The sequence below is a fragment of the Solanum pennellii genome, chromosome 6 (assembly GCF_001406875.1).
Source record: "Solanum pennellii chromosome 6, SPENNV200".
NCBI lineage: Eukaryota > Viridiplantae > Streptophyta > Magnoliopsida > Solanales > Solanaceae > Solanum > Solanum pennellii.
The window spans coordinates 194,705-208,500 of NC_028642.1; the positions used below are offsets into that span (position 1 = coordinate 194,705).

The following is a 13,796-nucleotide window of genomic DNA, read 5'->3' on the forward strand; positions in this document are numbered from 1 at the left end:
AAAATAATTTAAACTTTAATTTCTTTTTATTTTTATTGAAATACTTTATAATCATACAAAAATTAAAAAATTATTTTAAATATTTTTATGTGATTAAATAATTCACATAAAAATGAAAAGTTCAGCCTAATGGTGGGGGCACAATGGAACACAATAGGACCAGAGAAATGATGAATGAAGTTAGTTGACTGGTCAAATGAAAACATTATACTTTAATTAGTACTTGGCATCTCCTATGAAGAAAAGAATCTTCATGGATTTTCCTAACAAAACAGAAATAAATAAATAAAATATATCCATGCATTTTCATTTCCCACCACAATTTCACGTCAATTGGTTACCGGTTGATAGTTCCTCATCCTGCATTGACTGACTCCTCATGGGGTTGAAAACAGCGCTCTGAAACCGGTGGGAAAGAAAAGCACAATCCATTCGTCAAAAGTCCGGTTCCTTCGCGAACGAAGTTCAGAATCAACAAGGGTTCGTAGACAAAACCGCCGTAGGAATTCCTACTTTTCAATAGAGCGGAGGCGAACTGATCAACGAGAAAGAGGCCCTACTCACTACAAACGAATATTCATTATAAAGTTATTCAAATGTTTAGTATTGACTCTTGTTGTGTAATGATTACAAAATGCAACTTGAGTGAAAGTTTAAGAGTGTGTTTGGTATGATAGGAAAAATATATTCTTTAATTTTTTCGTGTTTTGTTAGATTAAATATTTTGAAAAATATTTTTTAAATTAATTTATTTTTTAAAATTTAAGAAAAATAAACTTCTTTTCAAAATTTAAGGAAAATGTTTTATAGAATTCTCTTCCAACCTCTCTCTATCCACCCCATCTTACCCTTCCCCTACTTTTAAAAAAAATTGTTTGTTTATTTTTAAAAAAAAATTTAAAATTTTATTTTTTTCATCTCTACCCTTGACCCCTCTATCCCACCCTACTACTACCCCCTTCCCTCCCTCCCTTCCATAAAAAAAGTTATTTTGTTTTTAAAGAAAAATTTAATTTCAAATTTTAATTTTTCATCCCTACTCTCGAGGCTCCCACCCCTCCCCCAAGAAGAGATTTAAGTTTGTTTTTAGAAAACATTATAAACTTCAAAATATCATTTTTTTCACCTTTACTCTCGACTCTCCCATCCCCACCCCTCCACCCCACACAAAAAATATTTTAAGTTTGTTTTTAAAAAAATTGAACTTCAAAAATTATTTTCTACTCTAATAAAAAATAAAAGATATTTCTCAGAAATATTTTTCATTCAAATACCAAACACTAAAATATTAATTCAAAAAATATTTTTACTCACCTACAAACATGAAAAAATAAGTCAAATATCTACATGTTTTCCGGGAAAACATTTTCTAGGAAAACATTTTCCTTCGTACCAAACACACCCTAAATATATTTAATCAATTAAAATGAATTAATAAAATTTCTAACTTTCAACATTTCATTGCATATTTAAGATTATAAGTCATAGGATTAAATTTTTATAAATACTACTAATTAAGATTATATATAATTCTATTGATCTTTTTATCATTCCAGTCAAATTAAAATAAATAAATTGAAATGGATAATAAAAATAGCTTTATGGTTATTGTTTCAATGAGCTAGATTGTTACTAGTAAAATGGAGGAAGAAGAATTGCTAGATGAAGCAATGTTTGCAGACGTGATTTCTATAATCTTTTATCAGAAATAAGGGGAAAAGAAAATTCGAAAAGAATTAGGGAAAAAATCTGGTTATGGTAATCAAAGATGAAGAGAAAAAGGAAGATCAAATCGACCTTGCTCTGATACCATGTTAAAATGAGAGATTTGAGAGGATGAAAACCTCCATTAGAGAAGAGAACACAGAGCTAAAAAATTAGAGAAGAAGAAAAAGACTGTGTATTAACTTGTTCCTTTCAATGTAATATTTATATAACTAAGTAAGAAAATATCTAAATCTAACTAATTTGAAATAACTGTCACATGATTGATAGTTGTGTATAACTATACTTAATAGCAATAAGATCTTCTTATGTTTTTAAAATAATTTAAATTATTAACTAATATAACTTATTAACGTAATTTTTGTACGTGCTATGATATATTATACAACTACTTGATGGCGAGTGTTGACCATCAGAGTTGTGAGTCTGACCTCAAAATGGACATTTTTAGGGAGGGATACAGAAAGGAAAAATTATTTTGGCCAGAAGTAGGAGTATTTCATTGATTGACTAATGAAAATTGAAATCACTACGTCAACTATTACAGTAACTGTTCAATGGATATATAAATAGAAAACATGTGGCTGTTGTGGTAGGCATAGTAATTGCTACAAAACAGAAGTTTCTTGTGCATAATCTGAATATTTTACAAAGTTGAAAGTCCAGCTTTGTTCTTAAGCAACCCCATTTGGAACCTCAGTTACAGTCATCTTGCTAGTTATTCCAATTAATTTTCGCGTTTCCTCATCCATCTCCACGTTATCCTTTTTCATCCTCTCTGTAACTATCATTGGCATCTTACCAGCATTCACATAAGTTCGGAGAAGTGCATTATAGATCTCTGTATTCACAAACTTAGCATGTCGAAGGGTAACTAGTAACTGTTCTGCCATCTGAATGTCGCCCTGCTCTTCAACTACATGAAACATCTCTCGAACCATCTTTGCATCCGGATTCCATTTTGAAACACTAGTGACAGTTTTTTTGAAAAATTCGAGAACTTTATCCATTTCCTTTTGCTTCAAATAACCCCGTGTAAGAAGCTCCCAAGTGGTGCAGCTAGGAGTTATGCCTTTCTGCGCCATTCTGTTGTGAAAATCAACAGCATTTTCCATCTCACTTCTGTTAATGTAAGCAGCAAGAATTAAATTTGCAATCCTAGTATCCTTGGTGACAGAACCAGCTTCCCATTCAGTGTACAGATTCATTGCTTCTCCAAATTCATCCAACTTCAGTAACGACGATATAATACAACTATATTCTGTATCATTCACTTTACGGAAGAGTGACTTCATCTCCTTCCATATTCGGAAAACTTCATCCTTGCTCTGTAGATTTGTATGCAAACTAACGAGAGAAGCATATGCAGTTCGACCCTTCCTGGAAATCCTTTTCTCCATTTCTCTCAAAGTTGACTTTGCCTTATCCTGAAGTGAGCTTTTAATGTAGATGTTGGTTAAGGTGCTAAATGTTATCCAGTCAGGATCCAATTTTGCCTTCTTTAGCTCAAGGAACGCTTTTTCCGCAGCTTCAACATTATTCTGTGATGCAAAAACTGCCAACTCCAGATTGTATGTGACAATATCAGGAGATGTATTTTTCTTCAATTCCTGAATCAGGCCTGGAACCTTTTCTAGTTGCCCTTGGGATATGTATAAGGTAAGCATATGATTATAAGGAAGAGGGTACTTCAAGAACCCGCATTCAGACATTTTTTCCATCAAAGACTCAGCTTTAGCAGTGTCCTTATGCTGGACATAGGTGTGGAGAAGGGCAGTACAGGTGGTCTGGACCTTCAGTTTATCAGGTAGGTCTTCAAAAAACTTCTCTGCACTGTTCATACCACGAACTTTTGCAATCAAATCCAAATGAACTGCATAGTCACCAGATAATAGTTCGATATCATCTTGTACCCTCATCCATTCACAAACCTGTAAACACAATCCCATCAACATTGCAGATATCAATGCTATTTAAAGTGGCATGTCGCCTTGCTTTTCAGAAAACTATCGCAAGGGCTTTTTAGAAAACTATGAGACACTTAATCAAGAGCAAGGACAATAATTAATTTAATTTAAACAAAACAAGAACAAACAGTGGAAAAAATCAAATGCATGTTTGTATTACGCTTTTACAACATGCATTCCATTCTTAACTGGTTAGCGGTCAGGGTTTTTATTAGCAATAATATAAGGAATATCAGCAAAGCTTGAAGACTAGCAATTCCTTCAGTAGGTGAGGAGACTCTGGAGCAATTGGGACTACTGTAAAAAGCAGCTAGCTTCTCAATCATATAACACCATATCTTGGATTAGTAACTCCGTTGATCAAAATCTAAGGCGGCACCATGTACAATGATTTTGTATTCGGCAATTTAACAGCATAGAATAATTCACTTGAGTATTCAACAAAAGAAGCAGATAATTTCCAGTTCCTACCCTGTCCCGCCCATCCATCCTGAGCAAGTTTCATGGCAAAATGTAGAAGCTAGCATAGGAAACAATCAAAGAAAATGTATTCTAGTGCTGCAATACTCTACCACTATAAGCCTAAGAAATGAACTGATTCAAAGTAAGTCATGAAACAGTTAATGAGAAGAACGAGAAACCTCAAGGGCGTGTTTATATCGTTTGTGTCTTCGCAACTCCCGGACAATGCGATTGAGCTCATACTTCCGGACAGGGTGCCCCTCTTCCTTCCACTTGCGTATAGCAATGACAGCACTACGTTTTGCATAGATCAAACTCAAAAGCCTCCTCCCTAGTGTGTCTCTGCCACGAGTACTAGTGCCACCTTCTAAGCTAGTGGTAATGCCACTTCCACCTCCTGATCCTGTGGACTTAACTGTTGTCGAAGCTTCAGTCGATAGAGGGCGAACAGCAGCATAAGATCTCCGAATCAAACGGAGCAACATTTTTATTACAGACACACTTTGTATTGCCTGCTTTGACAAGAAGATCACATACGAGATTACCATAAAAAGGAAGATATCAGGACAAGCCACATTTAGAACACATCGTTTTCAGATATTTGAGTCAAGAATTTTTGTAACAGCAAATTATTATACATCAAATGCACTGCACCACGTTTTTCTTTTTTTACACGGGTCCACTTGCTTACACCTCGACTGTTACACCAGGTATTAGTTATTTCCCACCACCATCTACACATGTATCTAGTAACTTTGTCCACCAAGACTTAGGCATAGGCAGATGGGAAGAAATATATAAGCGAGGATAAGCATACACTCACAGTCAACATGCCTTCCTGGCAACAATAGGGTTTATTTGGACATTCCATAATCTTAACTTCAGCGTAAGCTGGAGGTTTAGCACGTGGATTCCTATTTTTCATACAGAGCAACCACTTCTAATCTCTTACCAATCTAGCACATTCCATAAGTTCCCTCGTCTCAAACTCTGCTCTTCGGTACGTTTACTCTCTTCACTTCTCTTGATTGTTTTTTAGTCTACTGTTTTCAGGTTGGCAATTGGGAATCATCATTCTTATCACTTCATTCATCTAAGTTTGAGCGTCAATTACTTTCGGCTTGTCTTTGGTTGTGCTGGAATTTGAACATGACACTTTGTAATTCTCCTCCCACTAAATGTACTTCACCGCAGTCTAAATCAACTTATTTTGAATAACAGTAAATGTACTTCCGATTTCAATTCAGATTTTCAATACTAAATCCATGACCTTAACTACTCTTTCTCAATTCAGCTACGCACTGCCCAACAATTTCCCAGCTTAAGCACAAAAAGCAAACTGTGTAGTATTTACTAAATTCTAAACATTTCTCTTCCATAAAAGCTACAAATTTCCACATTTTTCTGGTTCATTGCCATTGCCACATTTTAAGCACCGAATAAACTTTTATTTCTACGCTAACCTAGCACCGATAAGAGTTGTTGATGCACACATACATGCTATAAATTTGAACTTAGGCTTATCAACGTAATATAGTAATTGAAAAATGATAAACAATCAGAACTCAGAAGAAAACACACCTACTGTTCGAGTGATTTGCAACGTCAATGTACTCGCCGGCGAGAGAGTTAGGGTTTAGGGTTTACCACTTCAACCTCTGGTGTTTAATTCGGGTTTTCCACTTGGCCCATGAAAGAATAAGGTTTAAGAAAAATAAATTTAAATATTTTTGTCCTTTTTCTTCTCTGTTTTTGATATTTACCTTTGCTAACTTTTAATCAAAAAATTATAATTAAAAGTATTGACAAAAAGTTAAAGATTATAAGTAAAATGTCATAAATTATTAAAATATTTGACAGAAAAATAATTTATGAGGTCTTATTAAAACTTAAATGACTTGCAAATTGCAACGTGAAGTCTCAAGTCAATACTATTGGAACAAATGAAATTGAAAATATAACAAAAATTCTAAATTCAAAATAAAAAAATTCAAATAATACTCGTTTGTCAAATTTCAATATAGCACATATAAATATGATTTAAAGAAAAGAAAAATATAAGTCTATAACCTTAACCAACAATGAATTATCTTTCAATTTAAAAATTAAAATACAAATATAACTTATGATGCTAATGAAAAAATAAACATAACAAAAAAAAAATTAGATAATACAAAAATTATATGGAATTTCATAAAGTAATGGTTGAAAATGAGAAAGAAATGAAATATAAATATAAATAAGAACTTTTAGAAAATTTTAGAATAATAGATATATAATAAGAATTAAAAATAATAGTAACAAAAAGTAAAATGTAGGCTTTGTTCTATAAGGCGAGCGAGAGAGAACAGAGTGTGGGAGAGAGGTGAATTATTTATGTAATTAATTGTATATTATACATATGCAATTGTATAAATGGTAAGCGAGATTGGGAGATAAAGGAGAGACGCGAGCGAGATTGAGAGACACAGGAGAGAGGCTAGCGAGAGAGAGCAGAGAGAGAAGTGAATTGTGTAGATATATAGGTTAAAAAATTATATATTATACATATGAATTTGTATATTTTGGCAAATTATACATGTACAAACATAACTAATTTTACAAATTAAAAGTAAAACCCACGTAACTAATGTATAATGTTAGTTGTGAGTGATAATTTTAGCAAAGTATAGCTATGATGAGTATTTAAAAAATATATGTTTGCTTTGTTGCGTAATTTTTCTTTTTTTTTAATTTATAGATAAGATACATCTTTAAGAAAAAAGAATTACAGTAATTCTTATAGACAGTACTTTGTGACAAAAGAAAGGATTAAAAAAATCGCAATTTTGCTACACTGTAGATACAACAATTTGAAGTGCATAACTTCCCATCTTTCATTTCTTTCCTAAAAGTACCAAGTTTAGCAAAATAAGTATCAAAGTACCAAGTGGAAAATTATCAAGAAAGAAAATGAAACTTATTAAAAAGCCTAACGATATCCAACAATTCCAGCGAGCTTTTCAGAATTGAAACAAAAGCAAAATATGTCACCACCCTCCCAACTCTTCCCGTCACCATTTTAAGCTTCAGCAAATCTGGTAATAGAAAAGAAATCGATAGGTTAGACATAATATCTAAGCAGAATTGTACATGTATGTATGTGTCTTTCAATAAGAAGATAAGTATTATGTATGCATTACCCCAATTCAGAGAGTGTCAAGTGAGCCTTAGCATAGTCAGCAAAGAAGGCATCTTCATCCTGACATAAGCAAAGAATTGTTCCTATCAGTCAACACAGACAACATTTTACAACTTAGATGAATAATAGTTACAGTTTATATATACTAACCGCAGCATATTTCTCAACAAGGGGGCGGAAAGCAGGATCACTGAGGAGAGCTTTGTCTGATGGCAACTGTAAGAGCCCTTCCTTTTCCCCACTCAAAAGCTCCCTGACAACAATAAATGTCTACTAAACAAAACGAACTGGTAATAGCCCTCTAAAAATTGACTACTTCTTTTGAACAAGTATTCCACAAAAGGACATGTCTGTTTTAGATTCTTACGTAAAGTATGAGTTGTCAAAGATAAGGGGATTGGCGGTCCAAGGTCCCTCAAAACCAGAACGCTCCTTGTGGCATCTTCCCTGAAGAAAAATATCACTAAGAAATAAGTATGTAGGAATAGAACCTCGCAACAAATAGGATTAAACAGTAAAAGCACGCAACAAACCAAGGTATGGGCACCAGAGAGTGCAACAATATCCTTGTCAGAAAGACCCATTTGTTTCACAAACACGTCCCTCAAGTGGTCACAGCCTGCATTAGGTTTACATATGATCATCAACAGGCAAATTGCAAGAGATATTAAGTTCCTCAACACAATGTTTTGCAATCAGAATTTTCTCTATTGATCAAAGGAAGAACTTACCCTTGGTGGCATCAGGCAAGCGACCTTCAACGGGTGGTTCTGGTTTGTCCTAGCAAAGCAACGTCAACATAAATTTAGATTTCATCAAACAAGAGGGATGAAAATGTTCCACATTTTGAATTTATAATACTACAAAGTTTCTATACATAAAGTAGGAAAGGAAATATAAGAATATGAATCATCAAATTAGAATTCACTATGCAGCAGTTCTTTACACACAACCCGTTACGTAAATGTAAAGCATATGCATATCATAACGTCTTAGTTAACCAATATCAATAGGGAAGTATTTCACAAATAGTAGTGGAAGAGACTATTGCCAAATGCACAAAATTAAGATAAAAGTTCCTAAAATCACAAGTCAGTATCTCCTACTCAATTAGTCATTAAAGTCAAATCAGAATCGCTACAAAAGACAGTCTAACTAACCTCTCTGCCAGGGTGAAAGGGAACATCAGGTCCTCCCGTAACTTCAACAGCAACAACACCAGCCAACTGCACCAAAAGAATATAACAAGTCAGTTCTGCACTTGGTTAAATACTAACAATCCATACAAGGATACATACTTGATGGAAATCAGCATGGGAGAGGGTGGGAAACTGCTCCCTAATGGGCTCCAAGAGTCTGAGAGCAATGTCAAGACCATTGTTTGCACCATGAGCTTGCTCAGCTTTGAACCTCATGGTACCAAAAGGACCACCAGTTTTGGAACACACATCATAGGTACCAGCAGAGTGCCATCTGAGACAACAGCAAATATTTAAGGTCATAGAACACTTAGTATTTTTTCGTAATCATTTCAATTCATATAACATTTCCAATTTCAAATATTTAAAAATGTGTTATAGTATCCATTTATACAACTCATTACCTATTTGATCAAATATATTGTATTCATTGTCTAACTTATCAGCCAAAAAAAAAACAATTGAAGAGAACATACGCAAGACGAAGCATAATAGGAGCACAATTCTTCTCAGCAATGAGTGCTCTGAGTTTCCTTTTACATTTGTCAACGGCCTTGAGGTACTCTGCGCTCACAGTGGGATAGGACTTGCCCATAGTAGTTGATCTACAGAGCATTTAACCACAATAAGTTTCACAATCAAGAAATTAACCAATCATATACTATAGTTGGGTCAAGGCTTAGGTATTTTTCCAAAAAAAAAAACACAAATATTATGAGAAAACAGATTCATGAAAAAAATCAAATTTATTCCTTATTTCATCTCAGATTCAGTGTAATAAAGAAACTGTAAAATAGTAGAAAAATTAATATTGATAATTGAACTTTATATTTCATAAAATTGACATTGTATAAAAATTATCAGTTCATCAACTAGTTTCAATCTCCCTAATAATTCTTATTTAAATCTTTAAAATCAAAAGAACTTGTCCTAAACTTTAATAGGATAGCAAAATTATCCCATTTCAAAAATTTACTCATTTTTCCTTTTGTTGGAACAAACAATTAGAAAGGAAGACATTTTTCATGAATTTGGATAGTTTAAGCGAGTTTTTTTAGCCAAAAATATATATTTAACCTATTTCGAATAGGGCAAGGTATATTTTTTTGACCCTTTTCATTTTTATAAAAATATAATAAATAATAATGCAAAAAACAATAAATCATAGCCAAACATCTCCATCAATAATTTTAAATCGCGATTCATCTTAAAAATATTTCTACAAATTTTTTAACAAATAATTATTAGTAATATATAGATTCATATCAAGATCACAGATGGCAGATCACCCTCTTGTAAAGATCACATAGTCCAAGCAAAAAAAAGACATTTCAGAAATAAAAATTCAGTCGAAAACATCAATCTATAAACACATTTCACTAAACATCATCAAATCCATAAAAAGTGAATAAAATAGAGCTGCATTACAGATAGAAGAAAGAGATAAGAACCTGAAGAGAGAGGAAGACAAAAATGATAAACCCTAGAGAGAGAGTGTGTACAACACTGGAATGAAATGAAATGAAATATGAAGCCAAAATGAGGAAATAAAAGGGAAGAGAAGGTTCTAGAAGGCAAATGTAGACCGTACGATTATAATGATTTAATTGGTGAAAATTAATTAATTATATTATATTATTAATGACTAAAATATTACTAGTGCCACTATCATGAACTAATAAATGAGCAAATAAACAAGAAAAAAAAAGGTTAAACGCATATTCGAACCATTTAACTTTTTTATAAATTTTATTTTGTCACTTCTACTCAAATTTGTTTCATTTTAATTCTTTAATTATATTTTCATGTATTATTTAAAATAAAATGTGGATTAGACAAATTGATGAGATTAAAGCGTGTGAAGAATTCTTTTTAGTATTCAATAATTAACAACTTTTTCGCCTATTTATTTTTTATACCTTCTCTTTAACCTCATGTTGTTCGTATACTTTATTTATCTATTCATTTTCTTAATCTACCTCTTTTTCTGTTCAAACTCTCTGTGCTACTAATACTTTCTCCTTTAAATTCATATAATTCATTTAGTCCGTATATAATTTAAAATATTATTATAATACGTTACAAAATACAAAATAAAATGCTAAATTAATAAGCAAATAACTAGATTGATGTAAAGATATCATATCAAAATATAGAATTATAATTATTGAAATTATGACAAATATTTTATTTTGATATCACATAAATTGAGAATTTTATATCTTTTTCTAAATTGGGTTCATGTATCATGTGTAGTAATTTAATTTGTGATAATGTTAAGATAATATGTATGGGATAAACGAAATATGTTTTTAAAGCAAATTTTCATTTTATGTTCAACAAATATGGAGTATTTATTAGTATTAAAGCGTCCAATAAATAACAATTTTAATTAAAATATGTAAATAAATTGTACAAATAATTTTTAAAAGCCACCAATGGACATAAGTCAGAAATAAAATGTCATATATCAATAGAAGCATATGATTGGCAGCATCTTTAATTTATTTAAGAAACAAATGTGAACACATTGATGCTATAAATGATTCCTTTCAAAATTATTATGAAATTTTGGGTGACTAAAGGGACCTCCCACATACCTATTCGAGCGATATATGGATAATATCAAATTATTATTTTTAATTATTTTAAATTTATGATATCTTATTTGAACATATTAAATTATAAGAAAATCTAATTATTATATTGTTCCTCGTCGAAATGTACTGTCCCCCTCTCCCTCCCACGTCGACCGTCTCTAATTTTTTAATCCCACCATAACTAAATCTTAGAATAATTTTTATGTATCATATTATTCAATATTTTAAGTTATTGAATTACTGATATTAATATTTATACCTTATCATTTAGCTTAGGGCTCGTTTGGCCATGCGATATTAGTATTATGATATAAAATCATGATATAGAATTATGAGACGAAATTTAAGCTTTGTTTGGACATGATATGAAACTTTGGTGTTGTTTATTTTCTTATAAACATAAAACTCCCATAAGTTCTAATACTATTAAAATAGCCCCAATTGTTTATTCAATATATCAAATCAACAAAAATATAAATCATGACAAAGTTATTTGTTGTCTACTTAAGTAATTGTTTCATCAATATATTTAAGTAAAAATGAAACACCTCGCGTGGACTCTTCAAGATTTTATTACTCAACAATCATGAAGTGTGAGTTAAAGTTACTATGTGTTAGTCAGAATAATAAATTTTATATCGGTGAGAATAATAAATTTTAAAAAGTCATGATGTGATCATAAATTTTATTTACATGTCAAAATAAATGATTAGTAGTTATAAATGTGGGGTTGTTTAACAAAATATAAACTCGTGGATCAATTTTGTTTAAAACATCTCAAATCTTGATATGGTATCACCATGTGATTCCATATCATGATTTTTGGAGAATATGGTATCACATCTCGCATGATACGGAATTATGAGATGAAATCAGCGTAAAATGACATGTCCAAACGATGATTTCATTTCACGATATCATATCGTGATACGGCATCGCATGTCCAAACGCCTACTTAATATAATCAATAACTTGATTAATTAGTATAAAATAGATATATTTATTTGATCTAGTCATATTTCTCTTAAAATATTTATATTTTTCTATTGTCCACACATCTTTTCTTTTTCAAAATATAAACAATAATTTATGTGTTAATTTTAAGGGTGGTAAAATCAAATTCAACCCGCTCAACCTGTTTAAAATTGCATAGGTTATTGACCCTCTCATTCATTAGCTCAATCTATTAAAAATTAAATAGTTTAAGAAAAATATATTGTACTTTTTTTATAAAAAAAAAACTTGATTTATGAAAAATCTTACCAAAATATTTTTAATTTTTTTCCCAACTTGATATGTTGAATATAGTTGTAATAAAGAAAATAATTTTATTAATTACTAAAATAATTTTTTTTTAAAAATAAACAATTAAGCATAATAAAAATTGGATTGAGTTGAGTATTAACCTGTAATGTTATCCATTACCTTACCTATTTTAACTCAACCAAATTTGGGTTGGATTGATTTTAATTTTTAACTAGGTCATTGTCTTAACCATTATATCATAAATCATTGCTCTTTTGTTTTCGATATTAAGAGCCCGTCTGAATTGACTTAATAAAAGTAATTTTTAAGTAAAATATAAAAAGTTAAACTAAAATCACTTTTAAGTAAAAAAATAAAGGATAATTGTATAGATACATGCAAATACATATATCTTCTTCCTATACACTTATAGTTATACAATACAAATATTTTTATACTTAAGTCTCTTTTGTCTTTCTCGTTTATACAAATTCAAATCGTATATTATTTGTCTCTTTCTAGTTCTATACAATTCATTCAATTGTATTTTTTTGCCTTTCTGTGTTTCTCGTTTTATACAAATTTAAATTGTATATAATTTCTCTCTTTCTCGTTTTATACAATTCATTCTGTCTTTCTCGCTTTCTCATTTTATACAATTCAAATTATATATAGTTTCTCTCTTTCTCGTTTTATACAATTTAATTTTGTCTTTCTCGCTTTCTCATTTTATACAATTCAAATTATATATAATTTCTCTTTTTCTCGTTTTATGCAATTCGTTTAAATTGTACATGTATAGCGAATTATATATATATAAATTTGCTATGGAGCGCAATTATGTAAAATTTGTTGTACATACAAATATGAATTTTATTTTTGATATATGTGAAAGTTGCCCAAAAATAAAAAGTAGGGAGAGACTTACTTTATAACTTATATGCACGGGACAATTTTATCTTCCGCATATAAATTAAAATACTTTATACACAACATACTCTACTATATAAGCAATGGATACATATATATACAATGATCTATTTAAACAAAGATTTTTACTACTCTATTTGATAAAAATTACCATAAGACAATTACATATATCCCAACAGTTTATAGTGTAAATAAATTTTTTTATCATTCTGATCGAATTTGGGTCAAACTTTAATGGCTAAAAGGATTTATTCTTGAAGAATATTTCTAATTTACAAGTTAAAAAAGACAAAAAAAAAAAATCCTAAAGAAATTAGTCTATAGTATGAATAGATCATATTATGATTTTGATCAATTTTTCCAATTTTAAAATGTACTAATTTTATTTTTTAAAATTGGTACGTGTGGATGTCACATGGTTAGGTGCTTTTGTTGTTTATAATATAATCTCATGATTTTGCTGTCAATGTCAACAAAAGCCCGCAAT

The 13,796-nt window shown here is 30.7% G+C and overlaps 2 protein-coding genes across 2 annotated transcripts; both read right to left on the minus strand.

The window, feature by feature from the left end:
- Positions 1-2,206: 2,206 nt before the first annotated feature.
- Positions 2,207-5,887, minus strand: LOC107021181 (pentatricopeptide repeat-containing protein At4g02820, mitochondrial). Its single transcript, XM_015221791.2, has 3 exons — positions 5,736-5,887; positions 4,334-4,666; positions 2,207-3,656 (listed from the first exon to the last, which is right to left on the minus strand). The coding sequence occupies exons 2-3, from the start codon at positions 4,637-4,639 to the stop codon at positions 2,400-2,402; spliced, it is 1,563 nt and encodes a 520-aa protein (XP_015077277.1). The 5' UTR covers positions 4,640-4,666; positions 5,736-5,887; the 3' UTR covers positions 2,207-2,399.
- A 1,019-nt stretch (positions 5,888-6,906) lies between these two features.
- LOC107023881 (L-ascorbate peroxidase 1, cytosolic) lies at positions 6,907-10,082 on the minus strand. Its single transcript, XM_015224714.2, has 10 exons — positions 9,986-10,082; positions 9,011-9,139; positions 8,634-8,808; positions 8,496-8,561; positions 8,067-8,115; positions 7,869-7,954; positions 7,703-7,782; positions 7,486-7,588; positions 7,337-7,395; positions 6,907-7,231 (listed from the first exon to the last, which is right to left on the minus strand). Exons 2-10 carry the CDS (start codon positions 9,127-9,129, stop codon positions 7,216-7,218), a joined length of 753 nt encoding a protein of 250 aa, XP_015080200.1. The 5' UTR covers positions 9,130-9,139; positions 9,986-10,082; the 3' UTR covers positions 6,907-7,215.
- Between the last annotated feature and the right edge of the window lie 3,714 nt (positions 10,083-13,796).